General features: G+C 37.1%; 1 protein-coding gene across 4 annotated transcripts; it reads left to right on the plus strand.

Annotated features, from left to right (window-relative positions):
* Positions 1–26,136, plus strand: LOC148676353 (T-lymphocyte activation antigen CD86-like). 4 transcript variants are annotated; one of them, XM_088606864.1, is made up of 8 exons: positions 1–92; positions 6,434–6,533; positions 10,776–10,836; positions 12,924–12,972; positions 16,154–16,486; positions 21,293–21,598; positions 22,924–23,042; positions 24,511–26,136. In XM_088606864.1, exons 3-8 carry the CDS (start codon positions 10,822–10,824, stop codon positions 24,514–24,516), a joined length of 828 nt encoding a protein of 275 aa, XP_088462990.1. In that variant the 5' UTR covers positions 1–92; positions 6,434–6,533; positions 10,776–10,821; the 3' UTR covers positions 24,517–26,136. The 4 variants fall into 4 exon arrangements, with proteins under 4 accessions (XP_088462990.1, XP_088463017.1, XP_088463000.1 ...); XM_088606891.1 differs by having other exon boundaries at positions 16,154–16,381; XM_088606874.1 differs by having other exon boundaries at positions 6,434–6,526.
* Positions 26,137–26,941: the final 805 nt, after the last annotated feature.

Below are 26,941 nucleotides of genomic sequence, written 5' to 3' on the forward strand. Positions count from 1 at the left end.
ATCACGTGGCATTTTTAAGTCATATTCAGGAACTTCAGCTCTTCAGTGTTTAAAAATGCTCATCAACTTCAGGCGGGGAAGAGCACTTCGGCGTGAGTATTGCTGTTGTAATTAACATGAGAGAAGTAGCTCCTTGTACATTTCCGTTAGCTCATTAGCTCGGCAGTTCTGTGATGGCATTTCTTTTGAAGTAAAGATTAATACATACTGGAGCAGGAACTGAGATGTGTTGATCGCAGTGTTACTTAAGCGAATGTTACTTAACTGCTATTACAGATGCATGTCAAGCAGTAACAATGCCTTTGCTGAATAAGGACATTCTCTGGGAAAAAATAGGTTTTTATATTTAATAAAATAACTGAGAAGGATTCGTTTAGAATATATTTATTAGGGCGTTTTGAACCGATCATCGAGCAAAACAAGGAAATGAATTTTGTCTAGAGACAGAGCTCTGATTTAAGATCCGCAAAGAACAGAAAGGGACTGTGGGTGGGAGATATTGAATGAAGGTGATTAAATGATCAAGATGTTTTGCTTTTGTATTGAACTTCTTTCTGGGTACGCCGGGACCATTCATGAATGTAATTAGTAGTATAAGGGAAGCCAAAAATATACTTGTATCAGTTTTAAGATAAACTTTATCGGTGTCCTGTAATTCAAAAATAAGTTGAATGGCGAGCTAATACAACATGTTTTAACTACTGTACGACGTAGGCTCGTAAAGGGTCCACTGACGGTTTCTGCTCAGTAGAAATTTTTCACTTCACTTAATCGCAGGTTTAAACGATCGAGGGGAAGCTGTTATCGATATGAACAGACTATCAGGAGGACATAATGAATTTGATTCGTTAGAATTTTTTCTTGAAAATCATTTTTTTCTGTACAGCGTACCACAATTTTTAAGTAGTTTGTTTTGATCTCGAGTGGCGTTTGTCAGCATTGTCAGCCCTGATGCACAACAGACATGAAAACAAGATCGATTGAGGTTTAATCTTTAAACTGTGACTGTTGCTAATCAAGAAATCTTAACTGAGAAAATTATACAGCTCCGGTCCGGCTCCTGGGAAGACTCAGTATAGCACTTTTATAGTTATGTGTTAAATTACCAATTTCTAGATTACCAATCTAGATAACCAATTAGAGTCGTTTGGTTGTTATAAATTGGTGGTTATTTGTTAAATTAAGCAATTTAGAAGACATTAAACAGAAATATAATCCTCAGTTACCTATTTTAGCATATTAATTGATCAATAATGCGCAAGAGACTTTAGAAACGGGTAATACGTGTGACCTGCTATACACAAGACTTAAACTGCAACATGGATTGTCCTACACTGTATATTTAGATACATTATTTATTTAATACATTTTAGAGCTTTATATGTAGTTCCTAATATAGTTTCAGCTATAAATACTATGGTACTACATTGACTGATTATGAATCGTAGCAATGCTGAATTTGCGTTGGGAACATTGGGGGAAAATGGTAATTCACTCCTACATTCTCTGCAATGAAATGGAAACCTTATGAGTTAGTTAGGCCAGCAGGGAGCGCCCACCCTGCAGTCTATGTGGGTCCTAATGCCCCAGTATAGTGACGGGGACACTCTACTGTAAAAAGGCACTGTCCTTTGGATGAGACGTAAAACCGAGGTCCTGACTCATGGTGGTCATTAAAAATCCCAGGGCGTTTCTCGAAAAGAGTAGAGGTGTTAACCTGGTGTCCTGGCCAAGTTTCCCATTTGCCTTTACCAATCACAGCCTCCTAATAATCCCCATTTATAAATTGGCTTCATCACTCTGTTCTCCTCCCCACTGATAGCTGGTGTGTGGTGAGCGTACTGTGTGCACTATGGCTGCCGTCGCATCGTCCAGGTGGGGCTGCATATTGGTTGTGGTGGAGGGGAGTCCCCATTACCTGTAAACTCTTTGAGCAGTGTGTCCTGAAAAGCACTGTATAAGTGTAAGCAATTTTTATTTGTTATTATTAGTAAATATTCTATAGATCAGAAGTTTGAGTAGGTAGCTGCGTCAGCGTATAGATAATACTTATACTGTACATAAAGATGAAGCTAATAAAGTACAGTATATGCAAATCACCTCTGGTACATCTCTTACTGCAGGAGACTGTTACCTCTGAGTACAACGTAAAATTAGTAAGTGGTGTATCCTTACGTATTGTGCAACAACTCACACTAGAATAAAAACATAGATAAAAACCAGGACTGACTCAAATATTATTATTCCTCATCCAACTGTTTTAACATTAAAGAGGATGCCAAGGATGGCTTGGCATACAGAGGATTGACTCAACTTTTGCTACTTATTGAAGTAGTATTGAAAATCCCATCTGATTTTCTTTGTTAAAAGCAAACATTGTTGAGAATAACTATATATAGGAGAATTAGCACTGGAAAGCTAAAAATGGGACTCCCCAAACTTTTAAAATAAATAAATCTTAGTCATCTGAAAAAAATAACATTCAGTGACATTATAAATTGCACAAATATTTGTTCATGACAATGTCCTGTTGGTTAAATAAAAATGTTTGTGTTACAGCAGGAAGCAATTTGAATGTAAAATCAGCAAAGCAATTTACTTTTCTTGCACAATAGCGATTTTAACAGATTTGAATGAAAGTTAAGACTGTTGTGCAGTTATTTTTAACACAGTGCAGTCTCACAACAACCCACAGCTGCTGAAATGTGCATCACTGCATATTCTCTCCAGAAGATATCATCCTGCTTTGGAAAATTGTGAAAATTGTGAAAAATTTAAATATAAGGTTTAAATACAACTCTCCTTTGTCTCCCATTGTAAGCAGTGGGTAGGGACCAGTATGACTAACACTCACTACATTAACTTGCAAAGAGTATTCCTGCTTATTTTGAAATTTGTGTTCATTTATTAATAGGAATAGCTCTCCTAATAATTTTATACGATATTCTTTTCATTTTGGAAAACATACACATATTCGCAACAATTCAATTTTAGCATACAAAGGCACTATGCTGTGAACAATTAAAAATGTGTAACTTCGACTTAGTCTTTAAATGTTATTTGTTCCACCATGAATGACACAGCAGCAACAAATAGAAATGGTTCATGTTTCTCTTGCAGAAGAAAAATGCACTCTTTATTGACCTACAACATATTGGTATTAATGTTCCAGTCTTTCCATTTAGTTTTTAATGCCATATAGATGAAGATCCACAACAAGGTTGTTGTTTCAGTTCGCCAGAAACTATATACAAAGCTAGAGAATAAGTTCTCTGATGTAATTTTCCAGTTACTATGTTAAAATATGTACAGTATTGTGTAAAAAACTGCACTGTGTGATTTTTTTATGCCTCCTGAAAAAGTGGTCATGTGTTAAGCAATACCATTGTATATTGCTCTGTTTACTTTACCTCATTTTTGTTTCTACAGTACTGAACACCCCTACTATTCAATCCATTCTCACTATTCTTCTAAACAACCATTCGATACTGCTACTTGATAGGATAAAGGTCATAATTAAGCAAAAATACTGGTATTCTAAAAAAGATATTCTAACAGTATCCCAAAGAGTGACGTTTTATATCACATACTGTATCTGAAAAGGAACAAGTTATACGCTTATTCCATGCTGAAAAGAGAAGAAAGAAAACACAACATTTCAGCGAAACGTTCTTTTCTTTCTTCTCTTTTCAGCATGGAATAAACCTATTACTTGTTCCTTTGCATCCTACGCAGCTACCCACTTGAAATACTGTATCTGAAATACTGCTATGCAGAATACAGACAGATCTACACAGTAGAAATACTGGACAAGGTATTGTGAATACAGGGCATTCTAAATGAAACTGGAATCCTATTTGCATGATAATGTAGTGACAATGTTGGAGTGTGAATTCTCCTGTTTGGGACTAACAGAAGCAAGGTGGCTTTGTAGATGCAGCACTTAGGCTTCGGCAATGAAAGATCCTGAGTGAACTATTCCCATGTCTCTCTCTTCCAGGCTTCACCAGGAACTTACTGTATGAGGGAGTGCCAGTTACTTTATACAGTATATCTCTTGTTGACCTCTGTTTCTGAGTAAGGATTGAATAGAACTCTTGCCTATAAAGGTAAGGTTTTGAAAAGTTCTTGTAGTATTATTTTTTAACATAATCATTATTAAAAAGCGTTGGGCTCTAGTACAGAGCGATGCGGTGTATGAGCAGTTGATAGAATTTTGCTTTAACTCACTTGCTTGAGGAAAGGACAGCCTGGCTACGAGAGCAAGCCATCAGACCAGCCCAGTTACTGGGTTGAGTGAGATTTCTGATCCCCTCCCTTGCGAGGAGGAGTGAGACATCAGACCCCCTCCTTGCTAGAAGGAGTGTCCGGTCAGACCCCTCCCTCACAAGGTGCAGTGAGAAAGGTTGCTGCTGCATGGGTGATGAGGGTGAAGGGAGGAGTGCAAAGTGATGAGAATTGGAGATTGAGTTTGTTACATGCATTTATACTTCAGTCTTAGTTTTTTCCAGTTTACGGATGTCCTGTGTTACAAATGTTGCTATTGTCATTTTATTGGTTTTAGTTTCAGTAACTTGATAATTTTATCTAGTGTTTGTAATGGTTAAATACAATGATCTCTTTCAGAATATGTAATAGGTGTTACATGATGATGAACATTTTTATAATTATTTATAAATGTGCAATATTGACCACAAGTGGATCAGTTACAAATCATAAGGAAAGTTAGAAATGCATCCTAGTCACTGTCATTCATTGTGTTTATAAGTACTGTAGCTGTTCAGAAATGTAAATGTTATTAAATCTATATTAGTCTTAGTACGAAAACCTCATATTGGGAGTGGAGAAATGGGTGACAATGGTGTGATGCTATTCACTATGAGCCCCATTAAACAAAACAGTAAGGAAAGTAAAGTGTTTAGATGTGAACAGTAGAACCAGCCTGGTGGCTGTGGCAGCCCCATATCAATGTTTATTGCACATCAGCTAACAAATGTCTGTGATGGGTACAAGACTTTTAATTTGAATATTGTCTTAAGAATATTCAATGATCGATCATGCAATTTGATTATAGTTTCAAGTTCAAGTTTATTGTCATTATACTCATATACAGGTATATGGTATAACGAAATGCTATTTAGCTAGCTCTCAGATGATAAGTAGTACAAAAAAACAATACAATTGTATAATAAAAGAAAGAGACAACAGGCAGTGTGCAAAACAACAACAGTCAATGTGCAAAACAACATCAGATGTGCAAAAACATACATCAACAGAATGAAATAAAGGATAGAAAATTATGTGGAGTGAGCTTTTTGACATGTGAGGTAGAGGTAGATTTCAATTTGTGTTTGAGTTTTTGGTAAGAAAGAAGGTACTGTGAGGTTCAGATCGTAGGTGAGAGAGGCTGGGAGTTTAATAGTTTGATAGTGCGGGGCTAAAAACTGTAGTTTGGTAGTAAACTGGTAGTCCGGGCCTGAATGCTCCAGTACCGTTTTCCTGATGGAGGGTCATACAGTTTGTAGCTGGGGTGTGTGGGGTCTTTGATGATGCTTAGAGCTTTCCTCAAGCACCGTCTGTCATAAATGTCCAGTATGGATGGGAGGGCAACCCCGGTGATGGACTGGGCAGTTTTCACCACCCGCTGTAGGGCTTTGCGATCAGCAATGCTGCAGTTGTCATACCACACTGTGATGCAACCTGTCAGTGTGCTTTCTGTAGTGCATCTGTAAAAGTTAGTGAACCATCTTAGGAAGTACAGGCGGTGTTGCGCTTTCTTGATCAGACAGGTGGCGTTGAGAGACCATGTGAGGTCCTTGGTGATATGGACGCCAAGGAATTTGAAGTTACTGACCCTTTCCACTTCAGTCCCGTTGATGTGGATAGGGGCATGTCCGTTTTGCAGATTCCTGAAATCAACGATCAGCTCCTTGGTTTTGCTGATGTTGAAGATTAGGTTGTTGTCTCAACACCACATTGTAAGGAGATTGATTCCTTTTGCATATTGGGTTAGTAAAGTATATTTGTAATTAAATTTATGCTTAAGCTTAACATTAATGGAAAACCTTTAAACACAGTGCCCATATAACTGTTTTCTTTTCATATTACTTTCAGGATTGGTTTAAACCCACTTGAAAATGTAGGACTGGATTACACAAGCAATAAGTAATGACAAGTGCATACAAGACAGACAGAAGGAGATATTTCTTTACAAAAAGAGTGGTAGATGTTAAGAGCAAATAATCCACTCACAGTGCTGAATCGGATTCCATGGAATATATCAAGAATGAACTGGATTTGATCAATTAGCCTCTAGGAACCAAATACTACATTGGGTTTCTTATATGTTAACTTGAATTACTGTGTTAAATAAATACATTCACCTGTACAGTATTATAATATACAGTACTAACAACTCATTTCTGAATTCCAGATTTTGCTGTCACACTTTTCCCAGGATGTTGTTTCTGCCCATCACTGAGACTATCACAGTGTGTCATTTCCAACCAAAGTCCTGTTGTCTGTGGTGAGTGGTACGTCTGATGATTGTATAGGAGGTATGCCCTACACTGATCATTTTACAGATTATCAAAATGGCTAAGTGAGATGATAAATATATACTGTATAAAAATAAAATATATATGAAAAAATAATGGGTTTATTTTGTTTAGAAATAGTTTTCTTTCTATATTTCCCCCATATTGAAACCACCAGCATCTAGTGAACCTGTCTTCCTGCTACAGCCCTCATACAGGCACAAGAGAGCCAAAAACTGTAGCACAAGCATCTGTCAGGTTATCAGTTTCTTAGTCAAACTGCAAACCCCCAGCACCTACAGGAGACTCAGAGAGGTTCCAATCCTTCACCTGCCTACAGAGACACAGGAGTTGCTCTGGTGTGGCACATTGGGAATACTCTGACCAAATCAAACCCAACCTTTAGTATAGGTTCTCTTTAGCATATTTTGCATCCCTGGCATGCCTGGATATTGACATAGGTTATATCTGGGTGTAGAATGGAACATAGGCATCTCTGAATTATGGGTGTATGATACCCAGGATGCATGATAAACACTGGACATTTTTGCTCCATACTCATTTAACTGTTCCAAAATGTATTTTCACAATTCACAGAAAATGTTTTGATCAACGCGACAATCTAAGCCAGCAGCCATATCACCCTGCAACTCACAACTGGCAACCCACTGAATCTAAGCAGGTATACCAGGTACCTTAGCAAACTAAGGTTGCTGCTGGAAGAGGTATTAGAGGGGCCAGTAGGGGGGCACTCACCTTGTGGCTTGTGTGGGTCCTAATGCCCCAGTATAGTGACAGGGACACTACACTGTAAAAAAGTGCAGTCCTTCGGATGAAAAACCAAAGTCCTGACTCTGTTCTCTATGGTCATTAAAAATCCCAGGGCATTTCTCAAAAAGAGTAGAGGTGTTATCCTGCCGTCCTGGCCTAATTTCCCATTGGCCTTTACCAATCATGGCCTCCTAGTAATCCCTGTCTTTGAATTGGCTTTATCACTCAGTTCTGTAAGGGTAAACTATTCCTTAATATCCAGTATGCACAAGTAATTTCCTGTGTACCTTACAGTGGTACTAGTCCTTTTTTAACATTAATGAGCTTATTTATCCTGTGAAAGTACAATTCTATGAGATACTTTTTTGTGTTACCAAACAGATTGTATCATTTGCGTAGTAAGTGATTACTAGGGATCATTTTAAAGAGTTTATTAGTTCACACCAAGTTTATATGATAATTTGCCATAGGGTATCTAAGAATTTTCTAAGTAGTTATATTTCTCACAGAAGGCATTCCTGATATACTGTGATTATTATGGACAGCAGTATTACTTCCTTGTAACATGATTCCATCATTTTCTGAGTCAGGGTCCTTCAGATGAGATGAGATGTTGATTGTCCCAGCTAAAAAAATAGTTGTCACTAAAAATCCCAGATATTTGGGATCAGCAGCACGGTATTTGTTTGCTGCTTCCTACACACAGGACATTGGTTTCTGGTTATACTGTTTCTGTTTCTTCATCTGTCAGTGAATGTCTTATCAAACCAGTCGGTTCCAAATGTAATTTTACAAAAAAACAGAGAATGTATAACATCAGGACAGGGAGCAATGGGATGGACCACAGCCACAACTTTTTTCCAGTATCTGTGACTTCATCCTTTAAACTGTACTGTACTGTGTTAATACCATGGTGCTTATTCCATTGTACATGCTTCTAAAGATTGCTGGAATTATGAATGATGGTTTGTCATAGTGGATACCTGCTGAACTCACAGGAAACGACACTGAGATAAAAAGATGTACTGTAACATTTCATAAGGACAATAAAGGTTAGAACAATCAGTTTCAGGCTTTTCTGGAGTACTGTAGCAGTGTTATGACATATGTCATATGACATACTGTATGTTATGTCATTTCCCAAATCGCTTTATTAATAAACAGGAGCCTACCCAGCAAGCAACAAGCACAAGGCAGGGTCATCCTGGACACGGTGCCAGTCCATCACAGGGCAAGTGCAAGCCAATACATGGGGACAATTTAGAGCCCACAGTAAAGGCAGAGGGGGGAAATTTAGCCCGGACACCAGGATAACTCCCTTCTCTTATGGAGAAATGTCTGGGGATCTTTAATGACAACTGAGAATCAGGACCTCAGTTTAACGACTCATCTGAAAGACAGTTCCCACTACAGTATAGTGTCCCCACCACTGAACCAGGGCATTAGGACCCACATAGATCACAGGGCGGGCACCCTCTGCTGGTCCTACTAATACCTCATCCAGCAGCAACTATACCTTCCCAGGAGGTCTCTCATCCAGGTACTGACCAGGTTCAACCCTGCTTAGCTTAATTGGGTAGCCAGTTGAGAGCTGCAGGGTGATATGGGTGCTGGCTCCTAACTTATATAAACGAACTAAATTCTGGCATCATTATAAAAACCTGCTACCTATGAAGATGGTAAAAATGGATGTGGGGTTGCAAATAGCATTACGTAGGAAACTGGACAGACACTAGAAAAGTCAAATTGAGAAAGACAAAGTGAATGAATGCCTTGCAGGAATCTACCTTAAAAATCTCAGAAGGGTAGCAATGATATCAAAGTAATAAGGTGCTTATGTTGACTGAACAGTGTTTAACTCAGCAAGATACTGTAGACAAAAACTTTCACCAGGATGTTTGTGAGTATGGGGTTAGGCTTAGAATTGAAGTGGAAGCAATTATACAATGAACAAGTAAGACTTCGTTTAAAGAGCCATACTCAGTTTTGGTCATCACTTTTCAAAATACATTATAGCTACTGTAATCTTGACAAAGTAACCAGAATTTTCCACGGTCTCAAACACACACAGATGGGTTAAAAGCATTGGTATTGAGCAAAGGACACTGCATGGGAAAGTGAATGAAATAAGTCCAAAAGCTGTTACATTTTGACTTAAGTATAAATGTGAAAATAAATTGAAGTGGCCTAGAAAGCATCTTACCTTTTAAGTCAGTAAACTGTATGTAAAAAGGATGTTATCCCTTACTGTTATTCCACATGCTCTGAACTGTAAAACAAATAGATTGTTCACATACATACATACATAGGTACAATATAATATTAGCTTATAAAAATGGAAAACAATATGTGAGTAACAATATGTATTTGTTTTTGAAAGCCAAGCCACTATATATTGCCTATAGTATGAATTATTTTGAAGCACTTTTTTTCAGTTGAATCACTGAAATTCCAATGAATACAGTAGCTTCCTTAACACCTAGCCTGGTCTTGTCAGATCTCAAAAGCTAATCAAGGCTTCATCTGTGCTAGGAATGGAAGGAAAACTTCTAAATAAAATTAAGTTGCTGCTGGGGGCGGTGTTGCTAGACCTGTAGGTGGCACTATACCCTATGGACAGGAATTATCAAAACTAATGCCTATGTACAGACAATACGTAAAGAGGACATTATGTTGTAGGAGGCACTGTACTTTGAATGAAACATAAAAGTTGAGGTTCTGACTGTTGAGGGGTTTAATCATCAATGCTTGATCATTAAAGATGCCATGGCGCTGTTAGTGAGTGTAGGGTTGTTAAACAGTGATATCCTGGATACTTACTTAAGCAAAATCAGAATGTAAATCCAAGATATTATTGTTATTAACAGAATGTAAAATTTGGAAAGAAATGCTGGGAATGCATTAGTAGCAATTAATTTTCATGTTAATTTCAATGTTAACAATAATTCTCCCGTATAAAAGCAGGTTAAAGCTTAAAATAACATGTAACATCTGACTAGGTACAAATACCAATATGAATATATTTGTGCTTTATAAGTAAAAATATTTAATTAAGTTTGATTAATGTCTAATGTGTTGTATTTGGAATTATTTTGAAGTCCTGTATATTTAGTCTTAATTATGTACTGTTGGTATACATTGATATTTCTATTACATATTTAAGTATTTACCCTCTGAAATGGACGGTTGACAATTATTTAAATGTTAAGTGTATAATGAGTTTATGCCTCCACTAGAATTGTTTTCAATTTCTGTATAATAGCATGTGCCTAGAGTATCTTGTCAACTATGACTGACACCAAAACATTAAATCATTTAAGAATTACAGTACACTTCTCTGATGTGAGTATGTTTTTCTTTTACTTTTAGTTAATTTTATTCAGGAATTTCCCAAAAGCACCACTCCCACTTGAACCTCTTACTGTAATGTTAGCCCTCTGACTGTATCTAACCTCTTTTGATTTCAAGGTGATTATCCAGGTTTGCACAAAGTTTTGAAGTTTTCCTGTGGGGGATGTCTTTCATCAAGGTAAGCATATAATAATAATAACTCTTTTGAAATCTAATTTGGTATTTTTTCAATTATCTCCTTTTCCTGCCTGAGTTTATTTTAATTTTAACTTCTGTTCTTAAAATGCTTAGAGTAAACTTTGAAAGGCTTCATCTTCTTTAAAGGAAAACACACTATTCTTCTTCCCTCACACACAACTCTAATCCTAGAGGGATATTTGCATTCCACCCAAACTCAGCTGCCGCAGGTACAAAAAGACCTGCTGTACTAAAACACCCTCATTTCTAAAACTACTGTGATCAAGATATACAGTACTACACTATAAAAAGGACTGTTAATCAGTGCTCTACAATTGTAGATGAATTGCTAATGGAAAGTATTTGGATTTTATATTTTTTATCTTATCAATTAACTGTGGCATGGTAAAGGCACAGTAATGTGCAGTAAAGCTAACTGAATCCATGGTAAAACATACAGGTACAATAAAGCAGTAATACCGATTCAAAGCAAAATCAACTTGTGATGTTACCGTGGCAACCCATAATAAAGGAAGCCTTTTACTACATGGAAACTTCATTGGTTTTTATGTAATGTTGACAGATTCATAGTAAGGTAAAGAATCTGAGTATTTTTTCATAATTCTCAAAATTTGGAAGTGCAGCCTTCTTTCATCCAGAAGGATGAAAAATTATTTATTGATTGAAAAAGAAGACAATTTGGTTTAGCAAAACAGGAGGATATTTTCATAACAGTTGCACAGTTTCATTTTCATTTCATAATGTCACTAAGGCTTCAATAAGTACTATTGGGCAATCCAACATTAAAAATAAGTTACATTTAATTGTAAATTGTTAATTAAATTTAATTTGCAATACATGTAAATTAAATATTATGCATATTATGCAGATATTTTAGTTTTGATTTCTGTCAAAACTGTTTATTACCAAAGAAAATGATAATGCCCCTTGTAAGGTTTAGTAAATATGAAAAAGTGTTTTAATAAATGAACTGTATTCTTTTTCTGGCACAAACAAAATTAAGAATATTTTTTTTTCTGTTGTATTGGGAGCTGGTGCTCTAAGAACTAATTGTCAATTTTGTAATTGCACATACTGATAGCCTAAAACATTCACAGTTCTGTACATAATTACATTGCATGCGTACAAACGGTGTCTGTTTCCCTGTCTTCCATACAAATCTCATTCCTCAGATTGGTAAGACCATTTATTAAGAGGATCAGCACATTTAACTTTGAAGGATTTTAACTGTTTTTAAAGATCTTTATTTTATTCCTTTATTCCTTTAATAATTCCAGCTTAAAGGAAACAATTCAGACCAATATTCACTAGCCAAATCAACAGGAACACCCAGGAAAATGAATAGACTCTCATTGGCAGGCAATGTGTGGTCGGTTTGAGAAGTGTGTACTGTCCCAGATCTCAATCTTGTTAGAGACTGGTGGAACTGATGGAGCATTTGTTCAGTATAACATATCAGTGTTCTCATCACATTCATAAAACAAGCTCTTTCAAAATGTTATGTATCATGCAAATATTCTTTAACTATATGTTCTTTATGATTGGTTGTCTCCACAAATAAAAATAAAAAACGAATGCTTGTGTTTGTACATTAACATAGAAGAAGGATTACAACAAACAACAGAAAGCCATTTGACCCATATAGCCTGTTAGATAGTTAGTCCCTAACTCATCGGTGGACTTCGCTTTTTCATGAAAACAGTACAGGATGCCAGTTGTGTGGCTGGACAACCTGTTCTGTACTCTTGTAACCCTTTGCATTAAGAATTACCTCCTCTTCTTGGTTTTAAATGTGTCGATCCTGAAGAAGTCCACTGGGTTGAGAATCAACAGACAACATTTTTCTTTTTACCAGACTCAAGACACAAATTTTATACCACCATATTTTACCATGCAACACATGCATTTATCCTTTTTGAGCACATAGTAAAAAACATACATTTTAAATTATTTGTAATAAATTCAAAATGAATTAGGAAATCATTCCTTCTTAAAGCATTAATAACTATTAAAATTATTTAATTGTATTTACATGTCTGTAGCAATGACTATTATATTCTTTCTCAGTTTACCACAGCTGTGAAGTATAGCATGTTCATCCTGGTTTTCATGCTAGGTAAGATTCTATTTCCATTTCCACTTAGAACTGGTTTAATGTGTATTTAACGAAAAACCCTAGGACATACAGTACAGTAATATTGCAGAAGTGTCTGTCAATATCAACATCTTTGTTGCCAATAAATGTATGATTACACCAGTCACATCCATTCCATGTTGCAACGTGGACAGCATGGACATTAGTGCTGCTGTCTTGTAGCTCTTGGTTCCTGGGGTTGATTCCATCCTGTAACGCCTTCTTGTTTGCTACCTTTCTTATTTTTTCATTTGTGGATGCTACATTTTATCATGACCCATGAAGAGATGGATATTCTCCCAGTTGGTCCAATTTCTTCACCTCCTAAATGTGGCTACGTTACCTTTACATGTGTTTGTAATAGACTGGTGTCTTGTTCAATGTGTGGTCCCTCTTGCACCCTCTGTTTCCAGGATAGGCTCCGGATTGTCATGACCCTTACCAGGAAAAAGGAGATTCCTGATAGTGATTACAGGACACAAAAACCTGCTCAGAAGTGAGAGTTTCCAAGTGGTTCAAGCAGTAAAATTCCTCTATTCAGGGGAATATTACAGTTACAGTATCTGTATAGTATATAGTGCGTAGATCACTAATTTTATTTTGATAAACGCTACAGTTATATACAGAACTATACCCTCATCCAGACGTTTTGCCTTTTTTGCCATTTAGCCGGGACTCAAAATGCATTAAAGTAGTTTTTCATTTATCTACACATCTTACCTCACATCCTACCTTACAACTTCAAAATGAAAACATATTCATTGAAAACAAATAATGAAATTGTTTGGTTAGATAAGTGACCACCCTCTTGTAATAACAATCCTAAATTATCTTGCCTTCAAAATCACACCCCAAGTTAATTGGCCACCACTTGTGTTATATTGTAATGATTCTCGTGATTTCAAGATAAATTCAGCAGTTCCTGTAGGTTCCCTCTGCTGGGTAGGGCATTTTATAGTAAAGACTCATGCATGAGCACCAGAGAGCTTTTAAAATAACACTAGGACATAATTTCTGAAAAGAACAGTCACAGAGATGGGTATAAAAAACAGAGGCCTTGAGTATCTCCTGGAGCATAGTCAAGACAATTATTAAAGAGTGGAAGATGTGTGGCACCACCAAGAACAACCTAGGTCAAGACTCTCTCCAAACTGGATAACTGAGCAAGAAGGAGAAAGGCTACTAAGAGATTAATGGCAACTTTGAAAAAAGCTACAGGATTTTATGCATATATATTTATGTGACAAAAGTACCCCAAGCACTCCACAAACTTGGTCTGTATGGCAGGATAGCAAGAAACTATTACTGAAATCTGCAACGAAGCATTTAAGTGATACTGCAAACATGTGGCAACAGGTTTTGTACTCGTGCAATGCATTACATTTGTTGCAAACCCAACACAGCACATCAACAAAAAAAGCCATACCTACCATAAAGCAGGGCGGTAGCAGCATCATGTTATGGGGTCTTATCTGTGGGATCTGCAGCACTCATCACGATAGAAGGGGAAATGAATGAAGCCAAGGAAAGTCCTTGAGGAAAACCTGCTGCCCAGTGCAAGAAAGATTAAACTAGGACAGAACAGCCTAAGCTACTTTAGAGTGGCTAAGGAATGAAAAGGTAAATGTCCTTGAGTGGTCTAGTTAGAACCCTGAGCTAGATACTTTTGACAGTTTTGCAGAACATGAACTCCATCAACACCACCCAGGGGACTTACCTAAACTTGAATAGTTTTGGCCACACATTGCAAAATCTAGACGTGCAAGGCTGGTAGAGGCACATCCCAGCAGATTCACAGAGTTATGCCAAACTGATGCCAAAAGTGCAGCTACCAAGTATTAACTCCGGGTGGAGATCCGATTCTGATATTTTAGTTTTGTACTTTTATTAATATTTGTTAAATAAAAAAATAAACTTAAAAGTGTGAAGTAAGATGTATACATATGAGATGAAAAAACATCATTTAAAACCCTCATTAATTTAAAGCATGAATCTCTGAGGCACTGACTCAACAAAATATGAAAAAAGTTCAAGGCGGTGTAGATTTTCTATAGGCACTGTATGCAGTCCCTCCCAGATGTATTCATATCCTAGTAAAAAAAAGGAAATAAAATAGCATGTACCTGTAAAAGGTGTAGACTGAATACAGTGTCTTGCTTAAGAAATTCCTAAACATGTTGCCGTGTTAACTTAATATCATTGCACAGAACAATGTAATATTTTTCAGAAAATAATTGAATTCCAAGAAAATATTACTTTGCTCTGAGTAGTACTAGATACTCCTCTGACATGCACATATTATACCTCAAGGTTTTTTAATAATTTTACAAGCTGCCAGCTGCACAGTGCCTTGTAGGAAAGCTCGCTATGACTGGAGGTGGAACACTCCCTCTCTGGCTCCATTATATACCCCAGCTGACACAAGTGCATCCTAACTTTGCAAGTAGTGTACCACCACTGTGGGGATCGTAGTGACTGTCAGACAATGCATTGATCCGGATCTGAACCTGTGCTTCTGGCCTGCAGGCTTCAGCCTGTTTTTCAAATGGGGCCTTTACTGATTCAGCCACTTGGGAGCTAACACTTGGCAGGTCTTTCCAAAGGAAATATATTGCTCACTGTATATTAATAATATTACTAAAAATAAATATTTACTGAATTATCATTGTAGTTGCTAGATATGAAAATATGAAAGAAAGGACCACAAACGTGAGATGCTGATGGAAACTAAATGCCATAGAGCTGTAGTAATTAGATATGGTAAAAGAATGCCACAAAATAATGGCAAACATATCTGTTAATATTAGCTAATATCATACAGTATGCTTTAAATGATATAGAAATCATATTTAGTATAAGTTAATATCACAGCTATTTGGTTATTTATTTCTTAAATTAAATTCAGCAACTTCAGATAACCAAGTTGTTCTCTGCATTTCTAATGCATACCTGTTTGGGAGTTTTAACGTCCACACATTTGAGAATTGGCCACAGAGGTTAGAGGTATCTTTTACAAACAATTGCATTACTATTCTCTCAAAAGTAACATGTGGACATAAGTAAGGCATTGTGTGCCAGCACTTTGAAGCTTAAGTTCAAACTTCTTACAGTTAATCTGTAGCATGGTTCCAAAAGTGATCAACTTGTCTTCTTATGTCAACAGGATGCACACCTTCAAACACATCATCCTTGAATGTGACAGTTGGAGGAATTGCTAAAATGCCATGTGGACTCCAAGATGAGCCATTAGAGGATCAAATTTTGTACCTACAAAAGGGTCAATTGGTACTGTTTGAACTGAAATATGGGACCCCAATAACAGAACATTTAAACCCTCAGTACTTGAACCGCACCTGGAAGGACCCAAACAGCTTGTCTGTCTTTTTTAAAGGTATCCAACTAAATGATGAAGGGGAATACAATTGCATTGTTCTTCACAAGACACGTTCAGGACATTCTAAAACACATTCATCAACCATCACTTTGAACACCTTCAGTAAGTTTTTTTTTAATTTTGAGATAATACTTTATTTCTTTTTAAATTTTGGAGAATTTATGTCACTTTCGGAATTTGTCAACAGTTAAATTCTGCTCACATCTGCTGTACCTGTGCATTCCTTGTCCCAACATGGAAGAGCTGTAGGCTACCTGCAAGCATGCAGTAACACAACCAATGCAGTTCCACACTGCAAATCCAGAGAGCAAAGCAGAAGTGATTAGTAAGGTAGAAATTACCCACACAATCTATAAGGTCACAGACCACCAGCCATTTGAGCAAATCCTTGAGGACTCTGAGCCCAACCATTCCTGAAGGTGCTTAGCCAATAGTTCATTGCTGTATGGGTATTATTGCATAGTTCTGTACAGAAGTACTGGTCTGGAACCAATCGATAACCGTAAAACAATTTTTCTGTTTTATAATCTCAGGCATAAGAAATAATCAATCACTTAGAAGTTCAGATTACTTTACTTATAGCTTCCAAATCTTAACCCACATGTCCTCCCGAAAGTATTGGGACCGCAAAGTCCAAAACTGTTATCTTTGCTTTATAGTCAAGCAATTTGTATCTGTGATCTTGAGATTAATATTGAAAGGTGCAATAAAATCAGTTTTGCTCCTGGATAATTCCACTGGGACACAAAGTCAGTATTTGGTTGCATATCCCTCTGTAACCCATTAAACCCATCATCAATTGTTTTTGTGTATACCCATTTTTTAATTTACAAATGTAATTCATTCCTCTAAAATTGTTCATAAGGTCAAAATTAGTCAGCTGAAAATTATTTTTACCTTAACAGTGTAGTGTGCTCTCCGAAGGCACCAGTTCTGTAGGGTTTGGGCATTTACTGGGACAATTATTAATTGTAGCAGTAAATCACAAAATGATTCTTTTGATGGCTTTAGAATCCAACCATGCGATATAACTCAAACAACGCACACACACAGGTACTAATACACGAGGATACATTTATTAATACATAGAATATGCATATAAACCTAACAGATCTTATCGAAAGGGTTATCAGAATACAAAAGGTTTATATTCAGTCAGTTACGAAGTGTTACATATATCAAGAGGACATACGTTCAGTATATCATTCATTTAGACCGTTTCGTAAATGAACTTGGTTATAACTTCTACATTAGATACTCAAAACAAGTACATAACTCTTAGGAATTAAATTGATATCAACTGGTTGGGATAACAATTGAATTCTCGAGCAGTAATGCAGTGAAGTTGAATACTCATCCAATCTTTGGGGATTCAGATCTCCTGCGGGCTCTCTGAAACAGTTGCAGGCTGTTGCTGTCCAATCCGCGCTCTCTGGCTGCATGCCAGGCTGTGCTGCGCGGCTTGCGACGATGCGCTGCTGATGCTCACTGACCGGCTAGTTAGTGTTGGCTTTAACTAGCAAAGTTTGTGCACAGGAGAAAAGATGACTGTGGGTCCCAGCAAGTCAGGAAGAAGACCGGTTCGTTCCTGATGAAGAGCTAGTTCTGAATAGTGATTCAGCTGTCCACAGTTCTGACCTGTTCATGAGGCTTGCTGCTGGTGCTAACCTCGGGTGGATCCTCTGGTCACTCTCTGGCAACCTCCGCTCTAGACTCTTAGAACAAAGGAAAGTTCTGGTACTCGGACACACTGGCCGTTCCGTGGTTGTCCGGGCTGAGTCTCAGGATGGTCAGGAGGCGCGCTGTGAGAATGTCCTGCCCTTGGGAGCCTTCTGCTCCTGGGCCGTCCTGCCCTGGAATTCTCCTTTGAATTCCCTTTAGAATTGTCCACAGAATTCTCTCAGGCCCTCTGTGTTGCCTGTTTTTACCTAGAGGAACTTCAGCTCGTTCATTGGCTGAAAGTTCCATGGGCATCAGAGTCCCACGTGGGTTACTCGGCCCTACCAGTCCCTGATTGGTTGATCAAGGTGAGATATGAGTCACTTACTCCTGACACTTAGGAATGCAGTCCAGATGTCCATCTGGCACTCCCTAGACAGATAGGCGCCAATGGATGACCATTGATCATGATAGCCAGGCTTAGCTAAGTGCATCCCCCTTTGGGAGCTGTCCCTTATCAAAGGAAACCTTAAATCAGCCTGCATGAATAGTTTCTCTGTGGCTGCACCACAGAGATGAACAGAGATGGGGCCTCATTTGGGAAAGCTCAGAACACTTAATTCTTTCTTATTAATAAGCCTCGCCGCTACAACAGAGCTCTGTGTTGTCATAGTAAGGACATTAGTACTTGTTTATGATGGCTAATTATTCTATTTACTGTAGTACAGTAGTTAACTAGATAAATTGACAAGATAAATAAAATGTGTAAAAATTAAATGCTTCGTTGGACATCAGTATGCACAATGTACAGTAAGTGTAAATGACAGAATAAATCATAAGAAAACAATAAAATATTCTAGATTAAAACTCTTATTTCTACAATCTAGAAAATGATGTGGTGGTGGTTATTGGTAGAAGTCATTCATTCGTGGGTGATGGTCTCAATGCTTATGAACCTTCCATTCATGTGAAGCATCAGTAGACTGCTTCGATGTTGATGTCTTGAAGCTGAAGCTGAGGTACATTGGTTTTCGGCAGCAGAAAAAACAAAGTGATTCTACAGCAACCTAATTCATTTGGCACTGACCACACCAACATTTTTATTGGGTCATTGGCTATGACAATTTGTATGTTTTGTCCAAAGTTGTCAATAATTGAGTTTTAGTGTTTAGTTCACTCAGCACCTCATCATTGTCTTTCAACCCCTCCTAATCCAGCCCCAGATGAATTATTTTTCAATTCTTTGGTGTGTGAGGCTAACAGCTCCTGCTAATTTTGTTTGAGTCATTGAAACCTGTTTCAGTTGCTAATTTCACAGTTCTTCTTCTGAATGTCCACCACTTCATCTTGAAATCCCCAGGAAACATGGTTGTACTTTAGCAATAAGCTCTTCCAAACACCATTCATGTTGCTTGTGTAATTTTGCTTCTCACTCATGCAATGCTGTCTGCAGCCATCATTATATTGTAGTCCTTCTACCACAGCTTAAGATCATAAGAAGAGTTACAAAAGAGAGGAGGCCATCAGCCCATCTGGCCCATTTGGTAGCTAGATGATTCAAGGATCTAATCCAGTTGTTTCTTGAAAGAAACCAGGATATTGGATTTGATAACATGATTGAGAAGCTAGACACTTCAACAACCCTTTGGGTAAAAAAGTGCATCCTGTTCTTGATTTTAAATGTATTTCCACTGAATTGTCAGTGCCTTCAAGAAGTTTGAATACTTGAATCAGATCCACTCATAGTTTCAGACTAAAACGGTTTAGTAAGTGTAAATATATGCTATAGAGGTAATGAGAAAATATTAGAAACAATATCACGAATTCAATAGGAAAACCTAAACCTTAGACATCAAATACTATATACAATACCAACAGTTTGTTAACTTATCTCAGAAGATTATGTTTATATGTATGATATATGCTTAGAGGTACTATAGCAAGAGAGAGGCATAAAAAACAAAAATGTAAATTTGGGATAGATAAAGACAGACAGACCCGTTTTATCCAATCACAATCATTACTGACTTTTGCTCTGTTTATAACTCAAGCTCACACCTCTTCTTGCATTTTTTTGCTTTCATCCCGTCTCCACCCTCTTGGTGTATTCCCCTCTAAATTCAGGTCAAACCTCCTCATCCAATGGCCAGGGGTTAACCCAGGGGTTAATATACTGTAATATTCAATGAACTACAGAAGGGCATTGCTGCCATCAAGAAAAATGATCTTGTGATTATGTAAGCATTATCTTGTCATTACAAGGTAAAAATGAATCTTGTTATTACAAGAAATAAATTGTCATTCTTAGAAGATAGACCATTATCAATAATTATGCGATACCAATGATCGTTTGAGTGTATAAACAAACTATTTCATTGTGCAATGACAGTGCCTAGAAGCTATTGATTGCTCATCTGGAAATTTAGGTTAAGTGTTGGGAGACATTGTTCAACGCTGCAGAACGTGCATGGAATTATTTTCGACATGATGAAAAGTTACAATTTGTAGCTAATGTGAACACAATCATTATAAGCATAACGACACTCAAATGTACACTTAAGAAAGGAAGACTGCATTGTGCAGTCAATTCCACTGCTTAAAACTGAAAGTAAACTAATGATAATGTAGGTATTGTATGGTAATTGTGTTATCAGCTGATTGGTTCCAATACTCATTTGTTCCATTTTTAATGCTTATCAGTATTTAAACATTTAAAATTTGCCATGGTAATAATTAGAACAAGATCCAGTGTTATGTGGTTCTGCTGATCAAAAAGGAGAATTGTGCCCTTTGACAGAATGGCTTCATCCTGTATAACAGATCTCCATAGTAGACGTGTATTCCCCCAGAAGTCCCTTATTCCAGACTGCACACTCAGAGTGACAGGGCATTGTTTTTCTTCTACTAAACTGAAATTGTCCCAAGCTTACTAGAGACTACAATTTTAAAAAGAAACAAATATTGTTTTTTAGTAAGATTCAGTTTAAACAGTTTAAATAAGTTTTCTATTCCTTTCTAGTTCAGCTTTAACTTGGTAATATAAAAAATCACTGTTAACCTGTGGGGTTTCTCTGCTTTATCATTGAGTCACTAGGCTTCCAGCATTTTCAGAGAAATGAAGAGGTATAAATAATCATATTTTAATTTTATATCTGAAATTCAAGAAACCTGGTCCTAGAATACTGAAAATTATACACTTTTAATTTCTGTCTACAGCATCATTGTTTTTCATTATGCATTTTTCCACAGAAGACTTTAGTGTCCCAGTAATCATCAAAATGACATCTGATAGTTATCTGAACTGTGGAGTTCCCATCAATCTCACCTGCATCTCCAGCCAGGGCTACCCAGAGGACACGTTGTCTTGGGACATCAAAGAGAAAAATGCCACCTGGCAAGATTGTGAGATAATTAAAACTGAAGCAGTAAGGGATCCTCACACCCAGCTGTTCAACCTCACCAGTGTCATGCAGATCAGTCTCACGAAAACCCTGACCATCTGTTGCTCAGTCAGAAACAGCTCAATTGTAATGGAAGTGAAATGCAATGATACAGGTGAGAGCTTATTATTGTTTTTTTTCAGTTTTGTCAAGCACAACCACAGCTGCATGCAGGTTACTTGTGAATATGCCCTGAGAAGCAGTGGAGTGTCGTAAAATGAGGGCGGTGACATGTCTGCTGCCCATCACAGTTCAAGTCCATGGGGATGTGATTTTCATATTTCTGATATGAACACATTTCATTTTTACATACAGGATACCATTTTCACAGAATAGTTTCGCTTTACCATCACCTTATAGACTACAATCTCTAGCTCCTTAAGGACTACTGTATCTCAAGAAGAAGTTAAAAGTCTAATTTAACAAATTAGCAATTCACATAAGTACCTATTTAATGCTGTGAGAGCTCTGAAGAAAGGAAAACTATCACAGTATCCCCATATCACAGATAACAGGTGTATAGCCCAGGATTGAAAATGTTGATAAAATATGTACTACAATGCCAGTACATAGCTTTGCAAAATTTACAAAATCGGTCTAAGAGGTAAGATTCTAAGAAATACAGAAGGTTAGGAAAGCTTTCAAAATTCAAGCAACAAGTAGAAGTCTATAATGGAAATTCCTGGGGTTTTCTCAGATAAGAGTGTATATGGAGTTTCCATGAGTATTAATTAAAGTGTATGCTAGTCACTCATCCAGTGTGTGCCAAAAGAAAAAGTGAACTGGCATGTATGCAATTTCATGTTCTGTAATGTCTATTGGAGGGAAAAAAGTAAGTTTCATTTCTGGTATCTACCCTGTACAGAAGAAAAAGATATACTGTATGTGCATAGATATTGGTACACTTTGAGGGGCAGAGACTCCATAAAGGTGGAATCAGCACTGGGACAAGGCTACAGCCTGCACAATGCACCATTCCCAGTGACAGTACAATGAGGTACGATGAGGAGCAAAGTTCAGCTGGGTTGTTTTGAACACAAAGGTAATCTTTTCTTGTGCTGAGACTGTAGGCAAAGAGCCTGAAGGAAGAGAAGGAGGTTGAAAAAAAGGCTGAGCGAAACCTGTTTTCGCTGTCAGGAGGAATAAAAAAGTGTTGTCACATTAATGGCATTGAAACCAAAGTGGGAAATAATGTTTCAGTAGTGGCTTTTTATAGGTCAGCAGAAGACTACTGATAGCCTAGATGGAGCTCTAACCAGGGAGCTGGTTTGGTTTGTGAAGCCCAGTTGTGGTAGCCAACACCCCAAAGCAGCAAAATATAAGTAAACATTTTTGTAATGCTTTAAAAATCTAATAATGGTGATAAATATAATGAAATGTCCTTTACATAAGTATTTTTCATATTGAGAATATTAATATTTTCTCTTTCACTCTTTTAAGTGCGCATAGACCCTTTAGTTCCTCCTCCTAGTTCAAGACATGCCACAGGAACTGGGATTGCAGTGTGTTTTTTTGTGCTGCTTCTGATTGGAATCATCATCAGAAAAGTGGTCCAGCAGGTATGTTTCTAGTTGGTTATTTTCCAAGTGCTAAATCATTTTCTGATGTCTTCTAAATACTGTATAGGCAATAACAAAGTTGTGTGTGAGGAATAACTTTATGAATGTCCATAGGGCAAATGAATTGATTGGTTCCAGAGAAAACTGCCACAGTGCATGATGATGTACAGTTGTATGCAAACCATACAACTGTACATCATTAGTTGAAAACTGATGAAACCAAGAAAAATCAAGTTTTATTTTTTTCAATCTGTGAAATTCAGCAAATAAATAGTAACTGTGCATTAATATTTGCAGAAACATGTCAAGTTTAAGTTTGTTCGCTGCAGAGGTTGTGTTAACTTCTTTTCACTTAGAAAATCAACAAAACATGTAATTTGGCCAGGGGTGCCCAAACTTTTGCATAAAACTTTAGATCGGTTATGTGGTCACTGATGCCCAGTGACATCTTACCACTGTCATGTGGTAGCAGTGCAATGACAAAAAAACAGCCTTCATTTGCTAATGATTTAAAATTCACTTTTAAACTGAACATTGACCCAAAGCACGTGGCTGACGCTACACTGAAATGAATCAAGAAGAAAGTGAATGTCTTTGAGAGTCCCAGTCAAAAGCCTTACTTGAATATGATAGAAAAAATGCAGACGTGATAATTGCAGTCCATCATTTATCCCCAATGAACTTTTGTCAAAATTGCAATCATGTTGCTTGTAAGAATAGACAAAATTGTACTAAAATGGCAAAATTGGTCAACAATTTTGACAGTAATTGCTTTCAAAGTGCTTCCACCACATACTGACCAAGATAACTTAATACACTATATACTGTACAAACAGCAAATTTCACTTCATAAATGATCTTTTCAGGTTTTACCGATATTCAGTTTGCCAATTTCATTTTTGAATAAAAAAAACATGGGTATTACATGGGTGTTATACGGTGTGCTTTGGCTGTTTTTGAGATTTATCTTAATCTTATTTTAAAGTATTATTGGCAGGTGTATAAAACAATTCACCTGATTCTTTCATTAAATTATACCTGATTAAAGACATTCATCTTAATGTGGAAAAAAAATAATGTTGCATTTTCTCAACATTTTGTAGCAACCAGTACTCATCTTTGTTGCACTTCGCACTTAACCTTTATTGATCTACTGATGGTTAAAAGACTCCTCAAGGTTCTTCCATAAGAGCACAAGATGACAAATAGACTGGGACAATTATCCCACTTTTTGGTTTTATGGTTGCATATAGTTTACTGGCCCAAGATCAGTTCTTTTCTCTAGGATTTCTTTTAGTCTATTGACCATTCTCCACTTCAGTCTGCCTTTTATCCCTGTGTGCATTTTAATGTACAGTATATACTTTCATATCAATATGTAAATATATATAATTTATATTGATATATAAATTGGGTGCATGAAATTTTAAAATGTGAAAAGCATTAAAATGTTTTTTTTTTCTTATAGGAGTAAAATGAAATAAGGAATGAACAATGATTTTTCTAATCAATAGTCCATGCTGCTTAGACGTTTACAATATTTAATACATTTTTCATGGTGCCAAAAAATAGTTTGACAAGTAGTTTCTCAAGTTGAAGATCTTTGATTAAATCTTTCTACCCAGAATCAGTGATTGAAATGAAATGGGAATGTTCCACTCTTACGAAAAACAGTCACATTTGTAAATATGCAGTCCTCTTACTAAAAGCCAAAGGATACATAGAGTGAAATATCAGGATATTTTTAAATAGAATGTCTGCTGGAAGATGTTCCTTCTCTGGAATAACACTCCTTCTGACAACTTCAAACTGAAAGGCTGCCCATGCCCTGGATCTGCAGAGATGATGAATGTGCCTCCTATAAAGGACGATCTTTATCAAAGACAAGTCATGGAGCCTTGCATAACTAGGAGGCTTTTCTGATTGGACACTGCTTACTACTACCTTCTGGCCTCCATTTTCTGAACATTTCCTTACATTTATACAGCACTTTTCTGGAAACTCCATTCAAAGCACTTTACTGGTAATGGGGACTCCCCTCCATCACTACTACCAATGTCCAGCACCCACCTGGATGAGGTGATGGCAGGCTTAGTGCACCAGGACGCTCAACACACATCAGCTATCAGTAGGGAGCAGAACGGAGTGATGAAGCCAATTCATAGATGGAGATTATAAGAAGCCATGAGTGGTAAAGGCCAATGGGAAATTTGGCCAGGACACTGGGGTAACAGCTCAATTTTTTTCTAGAATCGCCCTGGGATTTTTAATGACTACAGTCACGACTTATCCGAAGGACGGCGCCATTTTGGGTGAGCACCCCCTGCTGGCCCCACTAACACCACTTCCAGCAGCAACCTTAGTTTTTCCCCGGAGATCCATCCAGGTACTGACTGGGCTCACACCTGCTTAGCTTCAGTGGGTTGCCAGTTGTAAGTTGGAGTGTGATATGGTTCAGAATAACTTGAAAAAATGATTTTTTCCAGGGGGTCTCCATTCTAGCTCTGGATGGCCAGTGTGAATGTCTTCCACCAACACCTCCAGGACTGGAGCCTTACTACCCACGTTATTTAGGAGAAGAAATAGAAGTGGGCCATAATGTTTTGTTATGGCTAAACACTGTTGGGACAGTTTTTGTTTTTACTTCTAGATGAAGTAGGAAATAGAATTTAACTTTCACATAAGTTTAGTTTACTGAAAAACAAGCTTGTTGTACTGATGTTTTGCAACCATAGCCTAATAATGTGCCAAAAAGATTTCAAATATAGCACACATATAGAATGGTTTGCTATATTTAAGGGCAGATTAATTCTCTCAATTTTCTATTGTCCATGTGTACAAACAATAATGCATTTTATATTATAGCAATTATCCTTGATGTACAATGTGTCAAAATATCTATTCATATAAACATTTACCTTTCTCTTTGGCAGTACCTCTTTTAAAACTACTGCAATTCAGATTTGGGGGAATAAATTTATGACATCAAAACACTCCACTGCAACTATAAACAGCAGGGTTGATGTACTATACTACATTCCATATTGTGTATATATTAACTTCTGTATATCATACAGCCATTAAAGAAACTTTAAACTGATTCAAGATAAATGTCTTGCGTACAAAGTCCTCCTATTGGGATTTTTAGCTGAGACTAAAATCAATCAAAACTATTTTTTCCTCTCAGTAATACAGAATGAGGCTGGTAGAATTTATGTCCCATCTCTACCAAGATTTCACAATCACCCCCCCCCCCCCCCCCAACACCCCCTCTAACAAGGTTAGAGCAGTTTCAAAGACTTTCAAAGATGGTCATCTCCTTTCTCAATTTACCATTTTCTATGGCATTGCAAAGCCTCCTTATCAAATGATCCTTTATATAAAGACTAAGATAAAAATGGGTGCTTTCTTTATGGAATGATTAGTATTACCAGATTTTACATTTAACTGGACCATCCATTTTTAACTATATCTGCTGTTCAGGATCACAATCTCCATTGCAGCATTTGTTTTCAGAGTAACTTAGATTGGACATTCATTTTCTGCAACAAATCCCACCACCCTCTCCCCATGTGCTGATGTGAGCTTTGCATATGTTCATACATTCCCTTTGTGGGGAATTCTGCATCAGCAGATCTTGAGTCATGGTCATGCTACTAGCCAAATGTGTGTTACTATCTAATCTTACTCACTGGTAAAAAATAATCTTTGCCTTTGTAATTCTGAAAACTTAAAAGAACGAACAAAAACATTCATATTTGTGCACAGACTTCTATGCTGTTGTTTATCATACTAATGACTCAGTAGCAACATCCACAGCTAGACTAGACTATATCCAATAACAGATTATGCAAAGGTCACATGGGACAAAATCACAGAGATTGGGAATGATTAATTGG

Source organism: Lepisosteus platostomus, chromosome 2 (genome assembly GCF_059453375.1).
Source record: "Lepisosteus platostomus isolate fLepPlt1 chromosome 2, fLepPlt1.hap1, whole genome shotgun sequence".
NCBI lineage: Eukaryota > Metazoa > Chordata > Actinopteri > Semionotiformes > Lepisosteidae > Lepisosteus > Lepisosteus platostomus.